Source organism: Camelus ferus, chromosome X, assembly GCF_009834535.1.
Source record: "Camelus ferus isolate YT-003-E chromosome X, BCGSAC_Cfer_1.0, whole genome shotgun sequence".
Lineage (NCBI taxonomy): Eukaryota > Metazoa > Chordata > Mammalia > Artiodactyla > Camelidae > Camelus > Camelus ferus.
The window spans coordinates 19,362,302-19,388,709 of record NC_045732.1 but is presented as its reverse complement, the minus strand read 5'-3'; the positions used below and the strand labels follow the sequence as shown (position 1 = coordinate 19,388,709).

General features: G+C 35.9%; 1 protein-coding gene and 1 pseudogene across 1 annotated transcript in view; both read left to right on the top strand.

The window, feature by feature from the left end:
* CDKL5 (cyclin dependent kinase like 5) overlaps positions 1 to 26,408 on the top strand; it is a 124,918-nt gene that overhangs the window by 62,293 nt on the left and 36,217 nt on the right. Inside the window, exon 3 of the mRNA XM_032475649.1 lies at positions 1,013 to 1,047. Coding sequence (XP_032331540.1) covers positions 1,013 to 1,047 — 35 coding nt within the window. The remainder of the gene's footprint in view (positions 1 to 1,012; positions 1,048 to 26,408) is intronic.
* LOC116662226 lies at positions 15,373 to 17,149 on the top strand (annotated as a pseudogene).

Here is a 26,408-nt window from a genome sequence, read left to right as displayed (position 1 = left end):
GATTTCATCCATCTCTATCAAGTGGAGGATACTTGTTCTGGTTTCCCAGACTCTGTTGGAGACACATTCCCAATTTTTGTAATGTTTGCTTTAAAGATATAAATGCTAAGTCCCCTTCTCATAGTTGAATTTAAGTTTTGTCTGTCTGTTAACATCAATGTTCTTGATCTTTCTACAAACTTCAGTTATGATACATTACATTTTGATTCTCCTAATTAGATTTTTCACATTATAACTTTAGCATCAGTTTCCTGGGTACCTTACTGTCAACTCTGTGTTCTATGTCTAAGGAAATTGTTTACTAGCTAGTTGATAGGATAGGTAACCCAGAAGGTATTGATACATCTCATTTGAAATATATCAGAGAAATTGGGAGTGCTTGGCTATAAATGGTCAGAGGTCCTTGGACGACTTGTGCTGGTGCCATTGAACTGAGTATTTATGGCAAAAATGTAGCAACTTCTAATAGTTATTAACTGAAATGCTGAGATGAGGCCTGTACTTACTATTTTCCCATCCAGGAAAGACATCCTAGTATCGTAAAAGAGGATTTAATTGTCTCCTAGGACCGAGAACATACTTGGTAGGCTCACTGCTTGAGCCTACTTTTGGGGAACTGTTAGCTCTTAAATTTTGAGTTCCCTAGAATCTTTTGAGTTAATTTTAATTTACTGTTAAAGTTAATATGTCCAAGTCTTGTCTCTAGAAATTTTTTAAGCTTAAGTTAAAAAATGTCTCAAGTGAAATTTTCTTTAAAAAGAGAAACATTTAAATATACATACTTATTGGGGAAATGGGTTGCTTATACTCTTGATTTATAAAAAATATGTTAAATATTCATGCTCTCTTTGTGTGTGAGTCATTGGATTATCACTGCAGAATATTGTCGTTTTAGGAATCATTTCTAAACCATATACTGATAACCAATGTAAATATAGTAGAACTTTGATTTCTCCAAGAGCTGTACTTTTTGTACATGCCCCTAATTGTTTACTTTTTTTTTAAATTATAGGAGCCTATGGAGTTGTACTTAAATGCAGACACAAGGCAAGTGCATGATTTTTAAAAAGAAAATATCTATTTATGTTTAACTGTTTTGAAACTAATGTAGCATTCTGTGCATTTGGGCACAGAATTAAAATTATTTGGCTATGATGATGATGCCTAATGAATTAGAACTAATATGTGAACCCAGAAGAAGGAGACTACTTTTGGACAAGCTTTATCATGATTAGGTAATCATTAGTTCTTTATAATCATGTGCTATTTTTTTCAACTGACCTATGTATAGATACAAAGCTGCCTAATGGGATGAGAGAAAGGTTGGTAGAGAAAAAAATAAAAGTGATGATAGATTTAATTATGTTCAAGTACTTAAGAGCAAGGAGGCATTTCATTCAGTCAATATTTTTCATGTAGACCCAGTAACTTAGATTGCTTGTTGGATCAGAATCCAGATTTTGAAGAGTAGTGGATAGGTGTTTGGTTATGAAATAGGACTTGGGGTAATCATATATGATTATGATTATTAGCTGTAGCTGATCACCCTTGAATAGCCTTGAAATGAATCTTTTTATATAGATTATTTGACTATGATAATAATCACTAGTTATTCAGGGAACTTATTTCAAGTTTCCATAGCTTTTGCTCAGTGTTGAGCATGTTTTACTCAAAGACTAAATTTAAAATGGCAAGTGATTAAGCTGTAACAATTTCAAACATTAGGTTAAATATTTTTCTAATATGGTATACCTAGTCTGAATATTATTATCTGGCCTCATGCTATTTTGTGTATAATTTGTTAAGACCAATATTTAAAGTTTTTTCTGATCCAAACTTAGAAATAAAATAATTCATGAAGGGATAGAGAAGATGCTCTCTCTCTATATCATGTTGAAAAAGGCAAGCATTGTTCAACAGCTACTTTTGAGTAGTTTTCTTACAAGGAAATAAAACATTTTAATTCTTAGTGTTCATAATGTTTTAAGTTACAATGTATTAAATAAATGTTAGTTGTACTATTAAAAAATTAAAGTTTTTTGTGATATTTTATAATAATATAATTTATATCTGAGATAAGCTTAGCAATTTAGCCCAAGCCATTTGATTTAAATTCTCAAATCTATCATAACATGTATGTATGTATGTATGTATGTATGTATGTATATATGTGTGTATGTATGTATGTATATATATGTGTGTGTATATATATATACACACACACACACAGAAATAAAGATGATATAATTTTTATGTTTACTTTTTCTTTCCTATTATACTAAATATTACCTTCATTTGAAATTAAAGCTGCATGACAGTTGTGTTTAGGATTTAGATCATAGGTCTCTTATTTTAATTCAAAGAATTTTCTATTCTTGGAATTGGGTGTTTGAAATAGTTTATGTTGGTTAATAGTTATCTGAAGATCTTTGCCAGTAAGTCCTCAAAAAATGGTTTAAATACTATTGACTCTTGATTCAGGATGATTAAGAATTTAAAATAATACATATAATAAAAAGTTTTACACATTAAATACCTCATTAAGAAATATTACTGCAATTTGAAATTAAGCAAATGGAAAGCTTTCTAATGAAATGCTATGCTTTTAAGGAGGTGCCTTGAATTATAAATTTATGAAGCTTTAAAAAAATAAAATTCTTGCGTGGATACTACTCAAAGAAAATAGGTTGTTAGTATCCAAGTTAAATTTGACTCTTTCATAAACGTTAATACCCCCTTTTGTACTATGGCTCTGTTTATACAACACAGCAAATGGAAGCTTCAGTTCTTAGTCCTAATCCTTGAATTTTAAAACCTAGGGATTTCTGATATATAATGGCAAATCTTCCAACATCGTTTTCTCTGAGTCTTTGTGATACTTCTTCCTGTGACATTTTCCCCTATACTTTCTTTTGATCTTATCTAAGCTCTCTTGCCTTTTATGTAAAAATAAAGTTTATTAGTTGAATATATTATTTTTATCTTTCCATATATCTGGTTTACTTGTTTGTTAAAACATGCTTATTACCTGTACCTGGTTCTCATAATGCACACTATTAGTGCCAGCAAGATGAACCCAGAGTGAAAGTGGATGAGTACAGGCATCTCTGCTCTTGGGAAACCAACTCTAAATGTGAACTCTGATTCCTAGTGGCCATACATAGGGCACTTTGAGTTATAAGGATGAATGAACCGAAGTTTTCATACCCTTACATGTCTTATGATCTGTCTGAAGAGATAGAAGAATAGATGCTTTAAAAAATGACCTGTGAGGTTGCTGCAAATGAGATCGCATCTAAAAAGAATACTTTTTATTTTTTTACCGCCCTTCACTAAATGAAGGACTCACAGACCAGCTCTCTAATTATTGTTGCTGTTTCCTTTCATACGTCTAAAAAGATACCACTGGATAGAAAATTTGAAGCATAACTTAACCCTTTAGGATCAAATGAATGTATTACTGTGAAATCTCATTATAGTTAAAAATGGATTTAATCCTCCCTTTTGTGCCCATTATATGTGAAATAATCAAACCCATATATTGCATACCTTTTAAAATTTTAATAAAATGCTTTAAAAATGTATAAATCAGGTCTGTTGTGATTACTTATGCAAAGGTCTGTGTGATCACTTATGCATAAATTTGATCTCTTTTTGAGAAGGTTGGCTGTGGTTGTATATATAAATAAATAATTCCTAGCATATTGTGTATTTGCATAAGTATGAAAGAAAATCACTGTTTTAATCTGTGTACTGTTGCAAGAAATTTAGACATATTTATAAACAGATATTTCTTGTCTTTTGTGAACATAATACGATGTTGGGCTATTTCAGGCCAAAGATCATACTTCTTAATTTACTGAAATAAATGCTGCTCAATTAAAAAAGAAAAATATAACTACTCTCTTTTTGACAGCATCTGTTTATTGTTATATATGCATATTGGCATATATATGACAATTCTTACAATGACTGTTCAGCTCCTTATGGGGCTTTATGACTGCTCACATTTGGAAGAATTTCTGGTTTGGACCTTTACTCTGCAGATATGCATTGCTGATTTTATCTGTGTGTCTGCTTTGCAGTGCCTCTGAGAAGGAAGGCATGTTTTACAGCATACTTTTCTTCACAGAAGCCCAAAGAGGTCATCCTCACAACAAAGTAGGGAGAATGGAATGGAATTGAAATAGGGGGATGCAATTAGAACTTGAGGCAAGAGAGGTTGAACAGCTGGATAGAGAGAGGTTGGAGATTGATGCTAATTGAGCCTAGGACAGGGAAGTGCTGATTCCTGTAGTTCCTTTCCTGTGGTTGACTTATGAGAAGTTTTTGTTTGTTTTGAGGTAGTAGGTAACATATGCTCTTGAATAGCTGATTATACAATCCCATGAACAATCTAGAGTACAGCCTATAAGCATTAAATTAATAAAATTGACTTAAATTACAGAACCAAAAACAAAGGACACAGTAGAGAGCTGTTACAGAGTAGCAGGTTCCTGTGGAAGGATTAAAGATGATCCCAAGGATTTGTGGTAAATTGAAAAAGCATTGGTAACATTTGTCTCACTAAACTTACAAAGGGAGTGTAAGTTTAGGGGGAGAAATTTTAATGAGTTTGGCTTTCATAGTAAAGAATAAAATGTTAGCAGATTACCAAACCTGATATTAGTAAATACCATGTATGGAGCATCTACCATATGCTAGGCACTCTACTAAGTGATTTCTATTTTACATTTAAACCCCACAACAGCACTACTGTCTCCCCCATTTTACAGATGAGGAAACTAAGTCAGAGAGAGGCTATGTAACAGGGCCAAGATCATGTAGCTGATAAGTGGTGAAACCAGGCTTTGATCTGACTTCAGAAATAGCTGTCTTTAAAAAAAATTTTTTTAAGTGAAGTATAGTTGATTTACAATGTTGTGTTAGTTTCTGTTATACCAGAAATAGCTATCTTGAGCCTGAGCTGAAACTGTGAAATGGTATGAACCTTCCAAGAGGAAGGACAGAGCAGAGTGAAAGGCATGTTTAAAATGATCGTACTGAAAGGAGAGGGAGCAGACCTCTTGAAAGCAAGGAAGACAAACTGTTAAAAATAGCTTTCGGGGAGGGTAATAGGTCAGTGGTGGAGCACATGCTTAGCATGCACGAGGCCCCATTACCTCCATTAAAAAAAAAAAGTTTAACCTGATATTCTCTTGGAAGACAAGGGGGATTTAAAAAACAACTTAGAAAAAATAACATATACCTGGGAGCTACTTCAATCACACTGAAGCTAAAGGATGGGGGGAGGGTATAACTCAGTCGTAGAGTATGTGCTTAGCATGCATGAGATCATGGATTCAATCCCCAGTACCTTTATAAAAATAAATGAATAAATAAACCTATTTACCTCCTCCCACACAAAAAAATAATTTTTACCAATAGTGTGAAAATCCGTAAAGAAGATCCATGATAATAAGGATTGAGAAGTGAGAAAATTCATTTCATTTAACGATGCCATTTCTTAATGACTGCTTTCAGTAACATGATATATTAATGCTAAGTTGCATAGAAAGGGTCTGGATTGTGTCATTTTTCTCTTTTGAGAGTACAGAAATGGAGATTGAGAGTAGTAGGAAGGACAGTTTTGATTAAATATTTTTTAGTCGGAAATACCCATCTTTTCCCCTACTAAAAGGCATTTTTTGGCTGTTTGTTATTACTTAATATTCACAAATTTGTATTTTGCTCTAAGGCTTCATTTTTAGTGAGCAATATACATTTTGAATTAGTGATTCCATTTTTTTTTCAGATTAATTTTGTTTTTCTACCAAAAAGCAAAATGATGACTTGGTTGCTTTTTTAAAACCAAATTATTTTAAGAAGATACTTGAGCAAAAGTCAGCGAACCATTATCAATTTAACAGATTATTTATAGTTGCCATCTAAAACCACACAATTATTTTCTAGTAGAACAAAATAAACTTATTTTTTCAGGTTTTTTCCTGCATTAAATAAAACAAATGTTTTTCTTTAACTTTCAGTTTTATGTTTTACATGTGAATTGAAGTTTTAAAACTTTAAAGAAATGAGTCAGCAATGAGAAACTGAATATATGGGATTAATGATTTACTTTGTAGTTACATTCCTTCATATTTAAATAAAAAATAAGATACAGGTTCTTGCTTTTGTGTGCAAAATTTCTAGCATTTAAAGATTATAGAGAGGCTCAGGGTTTTTAATAAAGGTTTTAAGAAGCTGGAAATATTTCAGTATTGATTATTTTATCATAATCTTATTTTAAGTAATTGCACTCTCTGAAATGACATGAATTTATGGCAGATTATGAAGATTAATGAGATGTAAGTGTTAAGCTGTACTTCAGGTCAGGAGCAAAGATAGTAGGAATCATTAATGGGGGAAAACATCTTCTGTCTCTTCTTACAGAGGCACTCATGTAGAACCATTACTTCTGTGTGGTTTTCTCTCTTGACCCGGTTTTTGTTGCTGATCTGATTAATTGTAGAACAGTCTCTGGAATACTACAAAAGTCCTACCAAAATCAGACTTCTTTGTATTATAAGTATTCTGTATTTCCAATAATGCTAGTCTGTTGATATAGGAAAAACTATCCATGTTTCTATTGTCTTGTTATCAATAAAAGAAATAGTGGCTCATGTGTCATTTCCAGGTGAATGTGACTTCTTTAGGGAACTGTAAGAATTTGGGGCTTTTGTAGGCTTCCTGGTTGACTTTATCCTCACCATCCTAATTTGGATTTGTTTTTCTTGTTTTTTTGTAAATGAGATAAAGGAATGGTCATATTAAAACTAGCCACTGGTAGCTCTGCCTGCATTGTCTACACAGAATATTTTACCTCATTCATCCTTCTTATAGTGACTCAGTCCTAAATGATTCATCCCTCCTCGATTCCTAAGCCCCTCAATCTGGAAGACGGTCTCCAGGTCCATCTGCGTTGCTACAAATGGCATTATTTGATTCTCTTATGGCTGAGTAGTATTCCATTGTATACATATATACCACAACTTCTTTATCCAGTCATCTGTCAGTGGACATTCAGGTTGTTTCCATGTCTTGGTTATTGTAAATTGTGCCACTGTGCACATTGGGGTGCATGTATCTTTTTGAATTGGAGTTTTCTCTGGATATATGTCCAGGAGTGGGATTGCTAGATCATACGGTAACTCTATTTTTAATTTTTTAAGGAATCTCTGTAGTGTTTTCCCTAGTAGCTGTACCAAATTATATTCCTAAGCATAACTCTTTATTAGTTGTTGAAATTAGTAACTGGAAAGTAGTGCATGGGGATCTATTTCTATATAAAAAGTAATCTACCCCTGAAATACTATTAAAAACTATAGTTTACATTCTGCAATGCTTTTCAGCATTATTATTTCTTAATTTAAAGGTTTGTTTCCTATGTTTAAAGCATTTTAATTAAAAATATTAAATAACATTTTTTTCTATCTCCTGCTCTGTATTCTAGGCATAGTATTATAATGTAAAATTCAGCCAAACATCTGTTTAAGAAAAATCTCTGGAATGCCTACAAAATGTCAGGCACTCTGTTAAGACACTGGCTCAGCAAAAATCAGTAAGATGTAATTTCCATTTTTGAGAAATTCTGTCTAGCATGTATAAATTAACAAATACAAGATCATATTTTCTTTTGTCAGGAAGCTTAAAATACAGTTTGAGAGAGGTAAATTTGAGAGATAATTGTAGATGAAATGATAGTATAAAACTTTCTTTTTTTTTTTTTTCCAATAAATACTCCATTAAAACCTGCTTAGGAAAAAACTCATGTTAGTAGTAAAAAAGAAAGAAAGAAAGAAACAAGCATTTCCCAGAACCCCGTAAGAGAACCACCACAAAGATAGGAGTAGAATTAGGAATAACACTGTTGGTTGATGACAGCTGAATGAGAATGGTATAGTGAGAGCCTTTGTTTACCTCTGAGTGTCATAAGGCCTAGAATCCTAGGTGCTGTATTGGTGGATTGTAGAACCTTCCCCAATGGCACAGCTGAAACTTGGTCCACATGGACCAAGTCATTTCCTTTAAGGACACCATATTAGGATGGTGACAGTGTAGATCTGGAATTGGCAAACTACTGCCTGTGGGCCAAATCTGGCCCGCCACCTATTTTATAAAGTTTAGTAGACTATAGCTACACTCATTTGCATATTTTCTATGGATGTTTTTGCACTAAAATGACAGAGTTGAGTAGTTGCAAAGGAGACCGTATGACATACAAAGCCTAAAATATTTATTTTGTGGCACTTAACAGAAAAAGTTTGCTGACTTCTGATGTTGAGCAAGCCCTAACTAGGAGAATATGGTGAAAACAGTATAGTGGCCTTAGTGGACCAACAATCTCAATTTCTATTTGTTTCTTTACCCATAGTGCTCTTGGAGCCTGAGGAATAGGGTTAATAAAATGTAGGACTTCCACTGAAAATTACTTTTCCTTTGAGCTGGACTTAAATAAATCCTTTGACTATCTGGGTAGGAAATTTTATATTGGTTACCTCTTTCACATATCAACTGTCAGAGAAGTGGACTTTGCTAGCAACTGGGTGTACAGAGACACATACAGTCTGTTACACTATGTTCCATCAGTGGCCTGAATAGCTCTCTTTTCATCCAAAGATGAATACAAAGAAAAAAACAGATTTCATTAAGACTATGAAAGATTACTTGAGTTAAAGAAAAGGACATTCTCACAAACAGGAAGAATAAAATTCTTTGGAGACAAAAAACTTGACATATCTTCCTAATATAATTCAAGTGGCCATAAATGAGAAATTAAGTTAAGAAGCAATAGTAATCTCTGTTTCAAGTACCTCTTAAATTCTAGGCATTGTGCTAGGTGCTTTATTTTCATTACTCTTTAGATACTCTGATAACCATAAAAGTTAGACTTACCTTCCTTTTACATGGGGGAAACTGATGCTCAAATAGGTTAGTTTCCTGAAGACCGTACTAGTTAGTAGGTGTAAGAGCCAGGAATTTTTTTTTTCTTTAATTGAGGTAAAATTCACATAATGTAAAATTGACCATTTTAAAGTGTACAGTCCAGTAGCATTTAGTACATTCACAGTGTTGTGCAACTACTACCTCTATCAAGTTTCTAAATATTTTCATCCCCCCAAAAGAAAACCCCAGATCCATTAAGTGCTCACTCTCCGTGGCAACCACCAATCTGCTTTCTGTCTCTATAGATTTATCTGTTCTAGATATTTCATATAAATGGAATCATGCAATGTGTGACCATTTGAGTTTGACTTCTCTCACTTAGTGTATTTTTGAGATCCATGTTGTAGCCTATATTGTTACTTCATTCCTTGTTTATGATTGAATAATATTCTATTTTATGGATATATCACATTTTGTTTATCCATTTATCTGTGGATGGACATTTGGGTTGTTTTCATGTTTTGACTATTGTGAATGGTGTTGCTGCGAACTTTCGTGGTCAAGTTTTGTTTGAGTTCCTATTTTCATTCTTTTGGGTATATACCAAGGAGTGGAAATGCTAGGTAATATGGGAATTCTGTGTTTAACTTTTTCGAGGAACAGCAAAACCTTTTTCCACAGCAGCTGTACCACTTTACATTCCTGCCAGCAATGTACAAGGGTTCCAGTTTCTCCACATCCCTGCCAACACTTTTTTAAAAAAAATTATAGCCATCCTAGTGGACATAGTGGTATCCTATTGTGGTTTTGATTTGCATGTCACTAATGATTAATGACATTAGAAATCTTTTCATGTGCTGTTGGCTGTTTGTATATCTTTAGAGAAATGTCAAGTCCTTTGCCCATTTTTAATTGGGTTATTTCAACCATTTGTTGAAAAGACTTCTTTTTCCATTGGATTGCCTCTGCTTCTTTGTTAGAAATCAGCTGTGTTTGTGTTGAGTCTTTTTTGGGGGTCTCTGTTCTGTTTCATGGATCTGAGTGTCTATTCTTCACCAATACCATACTGTCTTGATTACTGTAGCTTTATAGTAAGTCTTAAAGTCAGGTCCTCCAATTTTGTTGTTCTTTTTCAGGATTGTGTTGGCTATTCTGGATCCTTTGCCTTTTCATATTTTCTTTAAGAACAGTTTGTTGATTTCTACAAAATAGCTTGCTAGGATTGGGATTACATTGAATCTGTAGATCAAGTTGGGAACTAATATTTTAACAATATTGTGTCTTCTAGTCCATGCACACAGAGTTCTCTCTCCCCTTGATTTCTCATATCTCTCTTTGATTTCTTTCAACAGAGTTACATAGTTTTTTCACATACATATCTTACAAATGTTTTGTTAGATTTATACCTAAGTACTTTTTTTTCTTTTGGTGATAGTGTAAATGGTATTGTTTTTAATTTTAAATCCTACTTGTTCATTGCTGGTATATAAGAAAGTGGTTTTGTATCTTTGAAGGATTTGGACCATTTATCTAAGTTATCAAATTTGTAGACATAAATTTGTTCATAATATTCCTTTACTATCCTTTTAATGCCCATGTGATTGGTAGTGATGACTTTCTTTCATTTCTGATATTAATAATTTGTGTCTCCTCTCTTTTTTGTTGGTTATCTTGGCTAGAGGCTTATCAATTTTGTTGATCTTTTCAAGGAACCTGTTTATGACCTATATCATTTTACTTCTCTGAAGAACTTTTTAAAACAGTTTTTTTACTAGGCAGAACTACTGGTGACAGATTCCCTCAGTTTTTGTTTATCTGAGAAAGTCCTTGTTTCTCTTTCACTTTTTGAAGGGTAATTTCACTGAATACCTTCTAGGTTGGTTTTTTTTTTTTTTTTCCTCCAACACTAAATATTTTACTTCATGGCTTCTGACAAAAAGTCAAATGTACTTCTTATCCTTGTTATCTCTGAGTAAGGTGTTTTTCCCCTCTGGCTTCTTTCATGATTTTCTCTTTGTGTTTGGTTTTCTGTAGTTTGAATATGGTGTGTTGAGGTGTAGGTTTTTTGATATTTGTATTGCTTGGTCTGCTCTGAGCTTCCTGGATGTGTGATTTGGTATGTCATTAATTTTGGAAGATTCTTATCCAGTATTCCTTCAAATACTTTTTCTCCTTTGTCTCATTCTTCTCTTTCTGGTAGTCCAGTGAATACCTTTTATAATTGTCCCATAGTTCTTGGATATTCTATTTTGCTTTTTAAAATTCTTTTTTTTTTTTGTTTGTTTGCATTTTAGTTTGGAAAGTTTCTATTGACATCTCTTTAAATTCACAGATTCTTTCCTTAGCTGTGTCCAATCTACTGATGACTCCGTTAAAGATACTATTCATTTTTATAATAGTGTTTTTTATTTTTAGCATCTCCTTTCAATTCATCCTTAGGGTTGTATATGTTTACATTATTTATTTGTTCTTGCGTGTTGTCTACTTTTTCCATTAGAGCTCTTAACGTAGTAATCATAGCCGTTTTAAAATTCCCTATCTGAACTTATCCTGCGTAATCCCCAACCCTGTGTTTTGTTCTGATGCTTGCTTTACGTCCTCATACTCTGTTTTTCCTTGCCTCTTAGCATGCTTTTACTGTTTTGTTTTTTTTTAAGCCAGGTAGGATATATTGGATAATAGGAACTGAGGTAAATGGGCCTTTAGTCTAAGGTTTTATGTTAATTTGGCTGGGAATTGGGCTGTGTTTAATGTTTGTTGTAGGTGTAGGTGCCAAAGGCTTCAGTTTCCTCTGGTATCTTAGTTTTTTGTTTATTTTTCTCCCTCACTGTCTTTGACTTTCCTTAAGCACTCCTTTTTAAATAAAAGCTGTTTCTTGCAACTCTTTTTGCTATAATCCACTGTTACTGTACTGGAACCTTGGTGACACAGTGGTAGAGTGTAGAAAAGGGAAGTGTTTTATAATGTTAGGACCAAATCTCAGTCTTTTGGAGGGTCTGAGCCCTGGACTGAAACCTTTAGAAATATTTCTTAGCCTTTTCCCCACTTCCTTTTAGGTGAAATGAGAAGGCTAGAGGGGACTATATTTAGCTAATTTCCTCTCTCCCAGGACATTATATAAGGCTCTGGTAAAATTTCCCTTGGAGTATTGGCCTTTATTTTGGAGAACCTTCTGGACTTACTTCAAAAGTTGTTACTGCTCCCATGGGTGTATTTCAAAATGGTTACTCTTCTATTCCTCTTACCGAAAAGGGGAGGAGATAGTTCTTGGATCTTCATAGTCAGAACCTGGTGAGGTTCCTGGAGGTAAAGGCATGAGAGTGTAGAGGCCCTCCTAAGATTGGGCCCCCAGGAGTTCTCACTCACAAGCCTTTGTCAGAATTACCATTTAAGTTTTCTTACTAGTGTATTATTCTAGCACCTTCTGTTTTAGGTAAGGTAATCTTTGATATGATCCTCTGTATTTGCCTGTTTCTTCAGATTTTAGGAGTTCAGTTTGCTCTGTATCTCCGGTTCTGTGATAAGCCTAATAAAAGTCATTGATAGGCAGTTTGTTCAGGTTTTTTCTTGTTGTAAGGACAGGAGTGACAATATCCAAGTACATTATGTGTTGGAGCTGAAACCTGAAGTCTTACATTTATACCTTCAAATTGGAAATACCTTGTCCAGTTTAAAAATAATGTTCAACAAGAGGCTTTTAACTTTCCTATTAGCTGTTTGCTTAGCTAGATGACTCATTCTCAGTTATTTTCATCCCTTTGAATCTCAGATCTGTATATTTTCAAAGTGCTTAGTAAGAACTTTCTCAGAACAAAATATTTGAAAAATTTAACTTCATATAGTTCTAGAAAATTGCTAATAACTTTATCCTAAATTAACTAGAATTACTGATTTTCTTTTCCTGTCCACAGCACTGTTCTTTGTTTCATCAGATACCGTCTATAGACCATGCTAAAGTAGTTTCAGGGATTTTTTTTTTAACCTTCATCTGTTGTTATTTTACCCCTCTTATTTTTGAAGAAGTAGCTCAATTTTCTAAGGCATTTTGAAATCTCTGGAGAGTAAGCATTGGTTAAGTTTGAAAAACTAATGAGAATAAATTCCCAACTTTTATGCTGCCAGTGGTCTATTTTCAGTTAACCTTGAAGGCTGCATTAATTATAAACTATACATCTTGGTGACTTTAGCTTAATAGAATTACTTTCAGAATCTGTGTGATAGAGGACAGTTTGGCTAAAATGTGTTATTTAAGCAACTGAGAAAGCACTATGTGTACTTTTAAGCCTTATAATTTGATTACTTGTTAAAAATTGCATTTTGGGAGGCTTCATTTCTTATCCTTGGAGAACATTTGTAACTAACCTCTGACAATTGAGACACTGTAAATTATGTTAACCTTGCCCCCCCTTTATAGGTTTCACTTTAAGTTTTATTTTCCTCACTGAATCTACTGTGAGAAACAGCCATTAAGCCAAAAAACAAATAAGCTGCATGGTATTAAAGATTGCTTATTAATTGGGAAAATTTATATTATGTTTATTTTAAGAAATATTTTTCTGTTTTAGTTTTCCCAATTGTTTAAAATAAGTATCTATCTTTGGGAATTAAATTTTTTAAAGAGGATGAATTAAAATATTAAATATTTTGAATGTTATCTTAATATACTAAATAAAGTTTGTTTAAAAAAATGATGAGTCAGTACTCATTGAAATAATTTGATTGAAAATAATTATTTTTGCCATGTAATAATTAGTTAGCTGTGGTCCATTTTAAGGTAAGATCTATTTGTCTAGCTTGCTCTGAATTAGAGGCAGAAACTTTTCCCTAGGCTTTTTGCTCAGAGACATTTCTTACAAAGGAATAGGACCATCAGGATGAAATGGAGAAAGAATAGAAGGTCTTCAGTAGTGGCACAGGTATATGTTGTGCCCCTTGCTAGGTTCTACCCACTCTCAACAGATTGGTGGGTGGTGTCAGTGTTGTGCCTCCTGAAATGTTTTTTTTTTTAAAAGCTCTTGATATATTATAACAATATCATTGAAGAAACCCACAAGAATAAACACAGTGTATCAGTATTTTAGTCTTAACATAAAAGCTTCCCTGTGCTAACAATTCAACTGAAGATAATGGCCCATGTTCAGTAAATAAATATTTAAATTGAGGCCCCTGTTGGCAGAGACTTGACTTGAAATTCCAGATAAGGAGAGAACGAGCAGCAACTCTTCTTTTTTGGTCCTGATCTTGCTATTACCCCTGCTAACTGAAATGGCAGCTTCCCTTGCAAAAGGCCCCTTTGTTCACCACAGCATTCAGGACCACAGCACCAGTATAGATCGCCTGTCTCCCTCTCCAGAGACCCTCAGGACCAGGCCCACGATTCTTGACATTCTGTCACCACCACAACTCACTGGCTGTCCATTAGGACAGAACTCTTGTCTCTGTACTGCTCTGTACATCCCTCAGTCTCATCCTGTCTCCTCTCCCAACTCTCCCACTGTCTGCTAGAGCTCTTAGGTGCCGTTAATCATTTCTCCCATGGCCTCAACCTTGCCCCAGACTCACAGTGTAATCTCACTTTCTGCCTTTGGGCTTCTCTGCTGCTGCCAAGCAGATGCGTGAGGTAGCCCCCTCTGGCTACCTCTGCCATGCCACGTGCCTTTGAGTTCCTTGGGTACAGTGAGTCCTTTCCCCTTCACATTTTTGCCCATGCTGCTACTGCACATGCAGCAGTTTTTCCATCCTTTGCCTCTATACATTGTGATCTGGGTTTCCTTACATTAATCTCTTGGTGCCTATTTGTTTCCTTCTTGGCACTTACTTAAATTTGCAACTGTATATTCACTTACTCACTTAGCCTTTTTCATTGATTCTAAGATATACTTTTCCTCCCACGTTTCTGAAATTGGGGCACATCCTACACTGGATGCCTTGATTGCTTTCTTAATGGTAAATGAAACAGTGGTTTCTCTCACAATTAATTAATTATCATAAAAATAATCAGTAAAATACTGTACTTTAACTTACCTGTTCCCAACATTGATTGTGAGTTCCACAGGAATTCTATCTCTTACCCATCAGTAAGAACCAGTGCCCAATGAAGTAGCTGGCACCTAATTGGCACTCAAAAATAATGCTTTGATGAATATCATTATCTATTTGGAGATGGTAGCCCTGATACACCTGAAGATGCATCAGTGAATATATGCATGTGAATTTTTCATTCAGTTTCTGTGTTTGAGTCTTTATCTTTGGAGATTGCTTTATTCTGTAATTGAAGGAGATCTTTAGATGTATCTATTTTGTTCCCCCATTTCTGTAACTTGTCCCAGTATCGATATATGCACATCCTTATTTAAGAGTATTTGCTCACCGTGTATGAAAAATAAATCCAAAGAAGCTTTTATCAGTTATCAGCAATTGTCTTTCATTAAGGGAAAGAATGAGGAAGGTACCAAAGAGTAGAAGACTTGTAAACTTTAGAGTTTTGAGTGCTTAAACTTACTTTTTCATTTTACTTCATCCTCTAAGGAGTGTGGTCACTTGGCATGACTACTTCACTTTTAAGTGAAAGAACAGTGAATAGGCAACATGAGTGACTGGAGTGCCTTAGGCCAACTCCTCAACAGGGTTCAAACTTACTCCACAGCTGGAGAGAAGGTGTGTCTCTCAGTCCTTTTTATTTTTCAAATCCTGCTACTGGGGACAGCAGTTGGGTCAGCCTGGGTTGATGAGCAGTTTGCCTTTCGTTATAACACTTGGCAGCCTGGTTGTGAAAATGTCTGCTATGGTAAGTCCTTCCCAATCTCTCATGTGTGCTTCTGGGTCCTGCAGATCATTTTTGCGTCTGTCCCCACACTCTTATACCTAGCGCAAGTGTTCTTTGTGATGTGAAAGGAAGAGAAGTTGAGATGCACTTGGAGTAGATCAAAATCAAGAAGATCAAGTATGGCATTGAAGAACATGGCACAGTGAAAATGAGAGGGGGCTTGTTGTGAACCTATACCATCAGTATCTTCTTCAAGTCTGTCTTTGAGGTAACCTTCCTCCTGATCCAATGGTACATCTATGGATATAGCCTAAATGCTGTTTACACTTGCAGATGAGACTCCTGCCTGCATCAGGTAGTCTGCTTCCTCTCTCGTCCCACAGAGAAAAGCATCTTCATCCTCTTCGTGCTACTGATGTTCTTGGTGTCCCCTGCCTTGAACATCATCGAACTATTCTACGTCTTATTCAAGAGCACTGTGGACCACGTGAAGGATCCGGAGAGTGAGCCACAATACTTCTGGTCTGTCAAGCCCCTCCAGTTGCTCCTGATCAACTGTTCCTCTCTCCCCCACGTCCTCTCTCAGGGACAAGCTGGTTCCTGGAGACAGCTGCAGAGCCGGGAGTCATGCCAGCAGCAGTGTAAATGACCTAGAGATCTAGATACATGATTGAAAGTGTTACAGTTCTGTTCAGTTGTTAAAGGAAGGTGCAGTAGACAGTGTACTTTTGTTTTGGTGGAGGTGGTACTCGACAGTCAGTCGCAAGGCTTAGCAGATACCAAGACATTAGACTACCAGGGTGTCGGAGATTGGAGGGTGGAGAGAGAGGGATTAACAGAGGTACATGCTGATATTTAAAACAGTCGACTCAAAGAACTTGGGTTCTAAATAAAAGTTGTGCGATGTGATGCTTAATTAAGGCCTTTTCCTCTCCTATATTCCCCTAAAATTATTCAGTGTATGTGAAAGTGGTAGATATTTGCCACATATTGTTATAAACAGATGCAGTATAATTTCACGAACATAGATTTTAAAATAATGCACACAGTGTTCACATTTGAGCCTTTCTCGTGGATTTTTTTTTTGGTGTGGCTCAAAATGATGTTTACATTACATAATTTCTGCTGTGAAAATGAAGCACTCTTTTTCCAATTCCCCCCCCCCCCAGTGTATCCTATTGTGGATACTGGTTCTATTTATTATTTTTTTCTCTTTTGTAGAAATATGTCACAAATGATTTCCTTTTTCTGCTTGAATGACAATTTTAGTACTATAAGCAGCACTCATTAATGTGAGAAACTTGAAAGAAATGCTTAGAACTGGACTATTAAGTGTTCTTACATGAATTTTGCAGTAATGGTCTTCTTGGCTTTATCCAACTTAATAAACCCAACTTAATAAACCCTACTTAATAAACATTATTTTGGAACTTGTATTGTGTTAACAGTTTGGCAGTCTGTCTCTTAGGATGGCCAGCATTTTTGATATTTATACTAAAATTTTATTTGGAATGCAAGAGAGGTTGAAAGAGGTTTGAGTACTATCCATGTAACTAATTTGTTTAAAATATATGCTAAATAAATTTCTTCCATTAACTTTTTTAAAGCTCATCAGAGATGATTGGTGAAAATGCTGGGCTTGATACTTTTTTCTTGCATGACAGCAACATAAGCAGTTTTGTACAGTGAGAAATACTGATTTGTTTAACATTTCATGTTAAACTACTGTCATGTTCAGCTTTATTGCGTGCAGTGTATACCTAGTCCATCATGTATTCTAGAAGGTGTTCTTTGTTCTGTAAAGTTTTAAGAGAGCAGTCCGCATGACTACCTTCTCTGAGAGTTCCTGGCTGCACTGACTTTCTTCCCTAGTCTTCGTTGGTACATCTTCATCTAAGCAAAATACACTAGAACAGATTTTTGGAAATGGAATTGTGGTGACTATGTTAGAGAAGGTTTTAGTATCGGCACTTTTAATTATATGTAGCAGGATAACAGATATACCTTCTACTTTCAGATGTGCAAAAAAAGTGTCTTTGTTTTTCTTTTAACCTGTCTACTCTTTATCAGAAACTTCCTCCCACCCCACAGGGCACCGAGGGAAGAAGATGGGGACAACTTAAACATTAGACCTGCCATTCCACAACATCTTGCTCTGGCAGTTTCATTCAGAAAACTCATTCTCTTGGCTCAGTTGAAGAGTCTTTCAGATTTCCTTCTTGCAAACCCTTTCTTGAGGGATAATCACAATCATTTTCTAATGGGATGTGTGTTTCTGTGGGCACTGCAAAACCTCTGAAACCTTGCAGTCAAATTGGACACTGCCACCCTCACTTGCTATTTCACATTTTCACATATTGCTTGCTTGATGCTCTTTAAATTTTTATCTTAATTATAGATTCACATGCAATTATAAGAAATAACAGATTGATTCCATATATCCTTCAACTAATTTCTCCCAATAGTAGCATCTTGCTTAATTACAGCAGAATATCATAACCAGAAAACTGACATTGATATAATCCATGAACTTTATTCAGATTTCATGAATTTTGTGTGCACTTGTGTGTACATGTGTGTGTGTGTGTGCACGTGTGTGTGTGTAGTTTTATCACTTGTGTAGATTTGTATGACCACCAGTCAAGATACAGAACAGTTTTTTCACCAGGATCCCTTATGTTTATGGCCACAGCCACATCCCCCCCACCTCCTATTTCCCTATCCCCTGGCAGCTGCTAACATGTTCATCTCTATAATTTTGTCATTTCAAGAGTGCTATTTAAGTGGAATGATATAGTATATGACCTTTTGAGATTGGCTTTTTTAACCGAGCATAACTCCCTTGAGACCCCAATAGTTGTTTTTTTTTTTTTTGTCCATAGAGTGGAGGTACCACGATTTATTCACGTGTTGAGAGGCCCTCAGGTTTGCAGTTTGGGGCTGTTACAAATAAAACAGCTATGAACATTCATGTACAGGTTTTTTTTTGTGATTATCAGTTTCCATTTTCCTGGGATAAATGCCCAAGAGTGTAATTGCTGAATTGTATGGTAAACGAGTGTATAGTTTTGTAAGAAACTGGCATACTCTTTTTTCCAGTGTTTTCTATTCCGTCAGCAATATATGAGTGATCTTGTTTCTCCACGTGCTCACCAGCATTTGATATTATCACTTTTTTATTTTAGCCATTTGAATAGGTATGTAGATGATCTTATTTTAGCTTAAATTTGCATTTCTCCAGTGGCTAATAATGTTGAACATCTTTTCATATGCTTATTTGGCATCTCTGTATACTCTGCAGCAAAATATCTGTTCATGTCTTTAGTTCATTTTCTAGTTGGATATTTGTTTTATTACTGTTGAGCTTAAGGAGTTTTTTTTTATATATATGTATGTATATTGCAGGATCACAGATATACATATACACATATACATACATATATACATACATATATATATGTATATATGTATATGTGTGTGTGTGTGTGTGTGTGTGTGTGTGTGTGTGTGTGTATGTGTGTGTGTGTATATATATATATATGTTCTGGATTAAAATCCTTTGTTAGATATATTTGAAAATATTTTCTCCCAGCCTGTAGCTTGTCTTTTCGTTGCTTAATAGGGTCTTTCACAGAACAGAATATTGTACTTTTGATAAGGTCATTTAATGATTTTTCCTTGTTTGGATTAGGTGGTAAGTCTGAGAACTCTTTGTCCAGTCCTTTTTCCTAAAGATTTTCTCCTTTGTTTGCTTTTAAAAGTTTTATAGATTTACAATTTGCTTTTAAGTCCATGATCCATTTTGAGTTAATTTTTGTATAAGTTGTGTGAAATTTAGGTTGAGGTTCTTTGTTTTTTGGCCTATGATGACCAGTTACTATAGCACCATTTGTTGAAAAGTCTCTTCTTCCTCCATTGAATTCCTTTTGCAGGCAAAAATCAGTTAGGCATATTTATGGGGCTCTGTTTCTGGGTTCTCTGATCTGTCCCATTGATCGATGTGTTTATCTTTCTGCTAGTATCACACTGTCTTGATTACTGATATGTAGCTCTGTAGCAAGCCTCAACATCAGCTATAGTGAGTCCTCCCACCTTATTCTGCTTTTTCAAAATTTCTTTAGCTATGGCAGGTCATGTGCCTTTCCATTTCAATTGTAGAATAAGCTGGTCTATATCTATATAAACACTTGCTGGGATTTTGATAGGAATTACTTTAAACTTATGTATCAATTTGGAGAGAATCAGCATCTTGTTGAGACTTCTAACACATGAGTACAATATCTTCCTCAATTTATTTACGTTCTCTTCAATTTTTTTCATTAACATTTTATAATTTTCAGGATACAGATCCTATAGATATTTTGTTAGGTTTATATCTCATTTCCTTGCAGCAGTTGTACATGGTATTTTGCTTCTGATTTCTGTCTCCACATTTTTGTGGTTTATATATAGAAATGTGATTGATTTGTGTGTATGTGTGTTAATCTGGTATCCTTACAATCTTGCTAAACTCACTAGTTCTCAGGGTTTTTTGGCAGATTCCTTGGGATTTTCTATGTAGACAATCATGTCATCTGTGTCTATTTTATCCCTTTGTTTACAATCTGTATGTTTCTTATTTCTTTTTCTTGGCTTGTTACTCTGGTTGGTACTTCCTATACTGTGTTAGGTAACAGTGATTAGAGCAGACGTTCTTGTCTTGTTCACGATCTTTGGGGAAAAGCATTCAGTCTTTCACCATTAAATATGATGTTAGCTGTAGGGTGGATCATACTTATCAGGTTGAGGAAATTACCTTCTATTCTAAGTTCGCTAGGGAGTTTTTTAAAAATTATTATATATATCATGAATGCGTGTTGGATTTTGTCACATTCTTCTGTTGCATGATTTTCTTTATCCTGTTGATATGGTTTTCAAATGTTGAATCAGCCTTGCATATCTGGAATAAATCCAACTTGGTCATGGTGTATAGTTCTATTTATACATCGTTGGATTTGATTTGCTAATATTTTGAGGATTTTTGTGTTTGAGTTCTTGAGCAATATCAGTCTACAGTTTAACTTTTTGGACTTTGTCAGGTTTTAATATCAACATATTAGTAGCTTCATAAAACGAGTGGGCATGTGTTCCCTTCTCTTCTAATTTCTGGAAGAGATTGTGTAAAACTGATGCTAATTCATCTTTCAGTGTTCAGTAGAATTCTCCAGTGAACCCATCAGAGCTTGAAGATTTCTTTTATTGGAAACTTTAAAATTACAAATTCAGTGTACTTAATAATTATCTGACTTTTGTTTATTTCATATTGGTAAAGTTTTGGTAGCTTGTGGTTTTCAAGGAATTGGCTCATTTCTTCTGAGTTGTCAAATTTATGAGTGTGAAGTTTGTGGTGTTTTCTTACTGTCCTTTTAATGGTTATAGGATTGTAGGTATGTCCCATGTTTTGTTCCTGATATTGATGATTTTTGTCTTCTCTCTTTTAAAAAATCTTTATCAGTCTTGCTAGAGATTTATCAAACTTATCAATCTTTTTATAGAAATAGCTTTTGCTTCATTGATTTTTCTCAGTTGTTTTTCTGTTTGAAATTTCATTGATTTCTCCTTTCATCTTTATTATTTCCTTCTTTCTTGCTTTGGGTTTATATTCTTTTTATAGTGTTGAGTTAAATTGTTGATTTGAGACTTCTTTTCTAATATATGCATTTATTGCTATAAATTTCTCTCTTACTATTGCCTTAGCTGCATACCACACATTTTGGTATAATATATTTTCATTAAGTGATATGAAATTAAAATTTCCTTTGAGACTTCCTCTTTTGTATGATGGCTGCTTTGAAACCTTTATCAGATAATTCTGATGTCTCTGTGTTAGCATCTCTGGATAGTCTTTTCTCATTCGTTTTGAGGTTTTCCAGGTTCTTAGCATGACAAGTAATTTTCTATTGAAACCTGGACATTTTGGATATTATGTCATTAGACTCTGGATCTTATTTAATTTTCTGTCTTATCTGGCCTCCTTTGACACTCCTGGCAAGGGAAGGGGGCTCCAGATAGGGATGGTAGTTCGGTTTTCTCTGTCCACCTCCATTGACACCTACTGGAGAGGGGCACCTTGTTACTGGTGTGAGTGAAAGTTCAGCTTCCCACTGGGCCTCTGTTGACCACCCTGGCTGGGAGGGGCAGGAGTGCCTTGTTACTGCTTCCCACGTGGCCTCCACTGACACTACCCTGACAGGGGCTTGGGCCTGCCTACTTCGCATTCTGCCTCTGCTGGTATGAATGGAGCCATAATTTTCACTGTTCCATTTGACTGGAGTAGAGTGGTTATTGTCTAAAACTTTTCCATCTTGCTATGCTGCTCCTTTTCTGGTCCTTTAGTTCGAGAGAGAGCAGGCTTTGATTTGTGCCATGGGCATTTTGGGGTTACTTTAAAATCCTTGTTCAGTAAGTCCAATATCTATTTCATCTCAGTGTTGATGTCTCGTCTTCTCGTTCAGATTGTGACTTTCAAGGTCCTTGGTATGAAGAGTGATTTTTTTATTCTATCCTGGTCATTTTGGTTGTTACGAGACTTTGGATCTTTTTGATCTTTTTTGTTGAGCAGGCAGCCTCCCTGTTGTGGGATAGTGTGATGGTTGGATGGGGGTGTCTGTTCAGTTTCCTGCTGGCCTCTCCTGATACCACCTTTGCAGAAGTGTTGCTCTTACTCCCACTGCCTTCTTACAGATGGATTGGGTGGATATTCAGCTCCTCACTTGGCCCTGCTAATACCTTCCCAGCAAGAGTGGACCACTGATTCACACGGCCTTGTTGTGTCTGCTTCATCCTGCAGACACTACCCTGGCAGGGGCGCTAGAGTACTGTTACCTGCTTCTGCCTGGGGGAAGACAGAAGATCAGCTCAGGACTGGACCTGCCAATACCGCAAGAGGGTACTGGAGCGCTGCCTGCTTCTGCCAGGCAGGGATGGAAGATGAGGTCCCTGCTTCCTAGGGGGGCGGTGTGTGTATGTGTGCGTGTGTGTGTAAGAGTGTCTACTTGCTTAGCCTCACTGAAACCTCAGTTGGGGTGATGGTGCAGTTTTTCCATTTCGGTTTGCCTGAGTAGGGTGAGTTACCCATAATATTTTCTGCTGTTAGCCCATCCTTTTCCTGGTCTTTTGGTGGTGGGGTACAGGCTTTTCTTGGCACTTTTTATATTTGCCTCTTGTCGGTTCCAGGTCAGTGTCTTCTGTGACACCCTATCGGGGATACGTGGGAGATGATGAGGAAACCCGGGGAACTCACTGCCATAGTATGCCTCAGGTCCTGAAGTCTCTGGGCACTCATCCTCCTTTCCACCCTCTCTTCCCATCTTTGTTTGTGCATTAGGTACAAGAGTTTTTAGTTTTAAGAGGAAGCACTTGGGCGAAATGGGGCTACTCCATCTTTACCCAAACTAGAGGTTTCCACGTGTGTGTGAAAATTCTCTAAACACCCATTTATATGATAATAACATCGGTTCATTCTTCAAATATACCATGTGTCGAGCACTGTGATTGAGACTTGGTCCTTACCTTCAGAGACCTCACAGTTTTATAGAGTTCAAAGATTTGTGAAATAGATTTTAATTTGCCCCATGGCACTCAGGTAGAAAACACAATTCTTTATTTTAGAAAAAAACTAAATCTAGCTCCATACCACCTGGCTTGTTGATATTACTGGCACACCTTTGCCCCCCATGGTCTGATACAAGCCTCCTTTGGTCTATGACATATCAGGCAGAGGTGTATCCTTAGTGCCTTGTGGTTGCCATGGTTACCATTGCTTGTTACTTGGGTTACCATTAAACTTTTTGCCAGGAGCTGCCCTCCAGTGGGCATTGTTTCCCTGGACCTAGGTTTCCAGGCTGTGGTGCTCAGTGATCAGACTGGAGGGATCTCTCCAAGCACCACCACTGTCCAAAGTCCTGGACACCCCTCTGCCTCATACAGAAGATGCAGCCCTGTAATCCTCCCAGTCCTAGAGGAACGTCATCTCTCTTTGACATTAGCCCATTGGACGGGAAGTTCGGCTCTACTGTAAGTCTGGGCTTTATATAGTAAGACCTGTTAGTTTTCCCTAGGGGCAGGAGAAGCCCCTCAGGGACAAACCCCATGTTCTCTGCTTTCCCTTGGAAACTTACTTTAGTGATTTGGGAATGCCCAGAAGTAGAGCATTTGGAACTTGATGATAATAATAATGATAATAACATTTAGCTCATGTGCTGTTCTGAGCATTTTCCCTGTATCTTCTCATTTAATCCTAATAGCAACCTTAGGAATAAGTGATATTATTAGACCTAATTTTCAAAAAAGGAAATTGAGGCACCAAGATGTTAGGTAACTTGCTTAAGGTCACTTAGCTAGTAGGTGGTAGAGCCAGGATTAAAAAATCTAGGCAGCGTGGCTCTGGATCTGAAGTTCTTACCTTCTGGATGCGCAACAGCCTTTGACTTTCACTTTGCTTTTTATTATTTGTTTGAAATCAAGATTGTGTCTGAAAGGAGTGCTTCCCGGCTTCTGGAAGGTATCACATAATTAAATGTAATTAAAGAATGTTTCTAATTAGAAACACTTACTGTTTTCTTTCTTATGAAACCATATAGGTAGATCTGGCAGCAGAAGTATGAAAAACAACTTAACCAGTACATATCTTGTATTTTAAACTGTTCGTAGTATAGTCCTCTTAGAATCAGATTTTTTTATTTGTTTCTGAAAGTAGGCAATAATGATTTTGTTAGAAATTTCTGCCTTTTTGTTTGGTTGTTTAGGACTCATGAGAAAATTTAACCAGTTTTTTTTTTATACAATTCTGATATTTCCTATTGCTTTGGGTTCCTTTTTGTTCAAATACAGGTAGTAGAATAATTAGAAGGATGTGATTCAAAAGTCATTGTATAGGTATTATCCATGCCATTAGATTTCAATTCTGCTTGAGGGGCTTATTGTAAAGCAGTTCTAATGTAGTCAAGTTCCTTTGTTCAGTAAAGATTCGTGCTGCCCTTTCACTTGATTTTTCAGTGAAAGTGTGTAAATGTTTCCATTTATTTGAAGTGTGGAATCAAGTTCATTTACAGACATATTCTGTGTACTTGATAATATAATCTAACAGTTTATTCTATTCCTTACAAACACAGAGTGCTGAATATAAAATTTCTGCCATGTTTTGTTAGAAAATAATATATAATTTCTCTTAAAGTCATCCATTAATTTGCATTTTTCCATACCATTGGTTCCTAAACTTTTACAGGCACTTTCCCCACTATGTGATTTATGTGAAGCAGGTATCTTTTTCAAATTCATTTTGATTTATCACCTCTGCCATTTAAATACATTCTTTATTGATACAGAAAGATTCTTTGTTAGTTCTGGCTCAAGAGAAACCACTGGAGTGAGCTTTGAAACTTCAGATTAATTCATTAAGCAGACATTTGCTAAAACACCTGCTGTAGGGGGTCTTGCTAGATGTTTGGAATAAAGAACAAGAAGGATGTGATTAGTGATTGCAGAGAGCTGGCGTTCTGGGAGGAAAGGCTCATGATGGCATAGTCATTAGGATGTGGTCTCTGCCCTTGAGGAGTTCAGGGACCATCAAAGAAGGAAGATGTCAAAAAACAAGTCATTCATTTAAAAATTCGGATGATTGGTCCTTTTAACAAAAATAATATTTCAGTCTTTATTTGGGTGTTTTTAGTTAACATTTACGTGTCTCATTTCTATGTCCTCTGTATCCATTGCCTCATTTCCTCTTGATCTCTGTAAGATCCTTAAGAGGTATTTAGAGCTACTAAACTGCTCATCCAGCCCACCCTTTTGGAGAACCTTTCTCTGCTCATTGAGGCGGGAGTTATGTGATGTGCCTACGCTCACAGGTCAGGTATCGGTCCCAGGTAGGCAGTGAGGCCTAATTGCAAACCACAGATTCCAGTGCACTTGTGGTAAGAGTTAGTTTGGTTGGAGGTGTGGATAGGGTCCTAAGGACCACAAAAGAGGAGAACATAAAACAAACTGAGGGATCCTGCAGTGCCTCAAAACCTGAAGGAGGATTTTGAAGGAGGAAAAAAAGAATTAACTAGAAGTAGCAGAGTTGGCTTCTTGTCATTTAAGTAACAGCAAAGCAATGCTCTGTTGAACTGACCTGTTTTGCTTTCTTTATAACGGTTACCATCATCTTCTTGTCTGTTTTTTGTTTTCTTATTGTATATCTCTTCCCTCCAGAATGTAACTGCCATAAGAACAGGGGCCCATTTATCTTGTTTCCTTGTATCCCCACTGCTTAGCACAGTGCCTGTCACCTAGTAGGAGCTTCAGAAATGTTTGTTGATTGAACAAATGAATGAATGGAGAAAGGATGAATGCTGGAGGCAGAGTGTGAACATATAAAAGCCAATATGTGTGAAGTCTCAGTTGAGAAACTGCAAATAATTAGGTGTGACAGGAGGAAGAGTGCTTTTTCTTAAAAGTTAGGAGATGAAGCATGGAATTAAAACTTTATCCCGGAAGCCTTGGAAAGCTTCCAGGCTGCATGATATGTGATACGTGTTTCTTTTCCTGAATTCAGTGATTGACAAGCAGAGTACGTTTGAAATATCTATTAGGTGCAAAACTGATGACCTCACTTGGGAGACTATTACTAGAAGAAGATTTCAACTAGAAAGCTTTGGTGATACTCTTGGCGTCAAGCAGCCAGACGACAGACGATGGA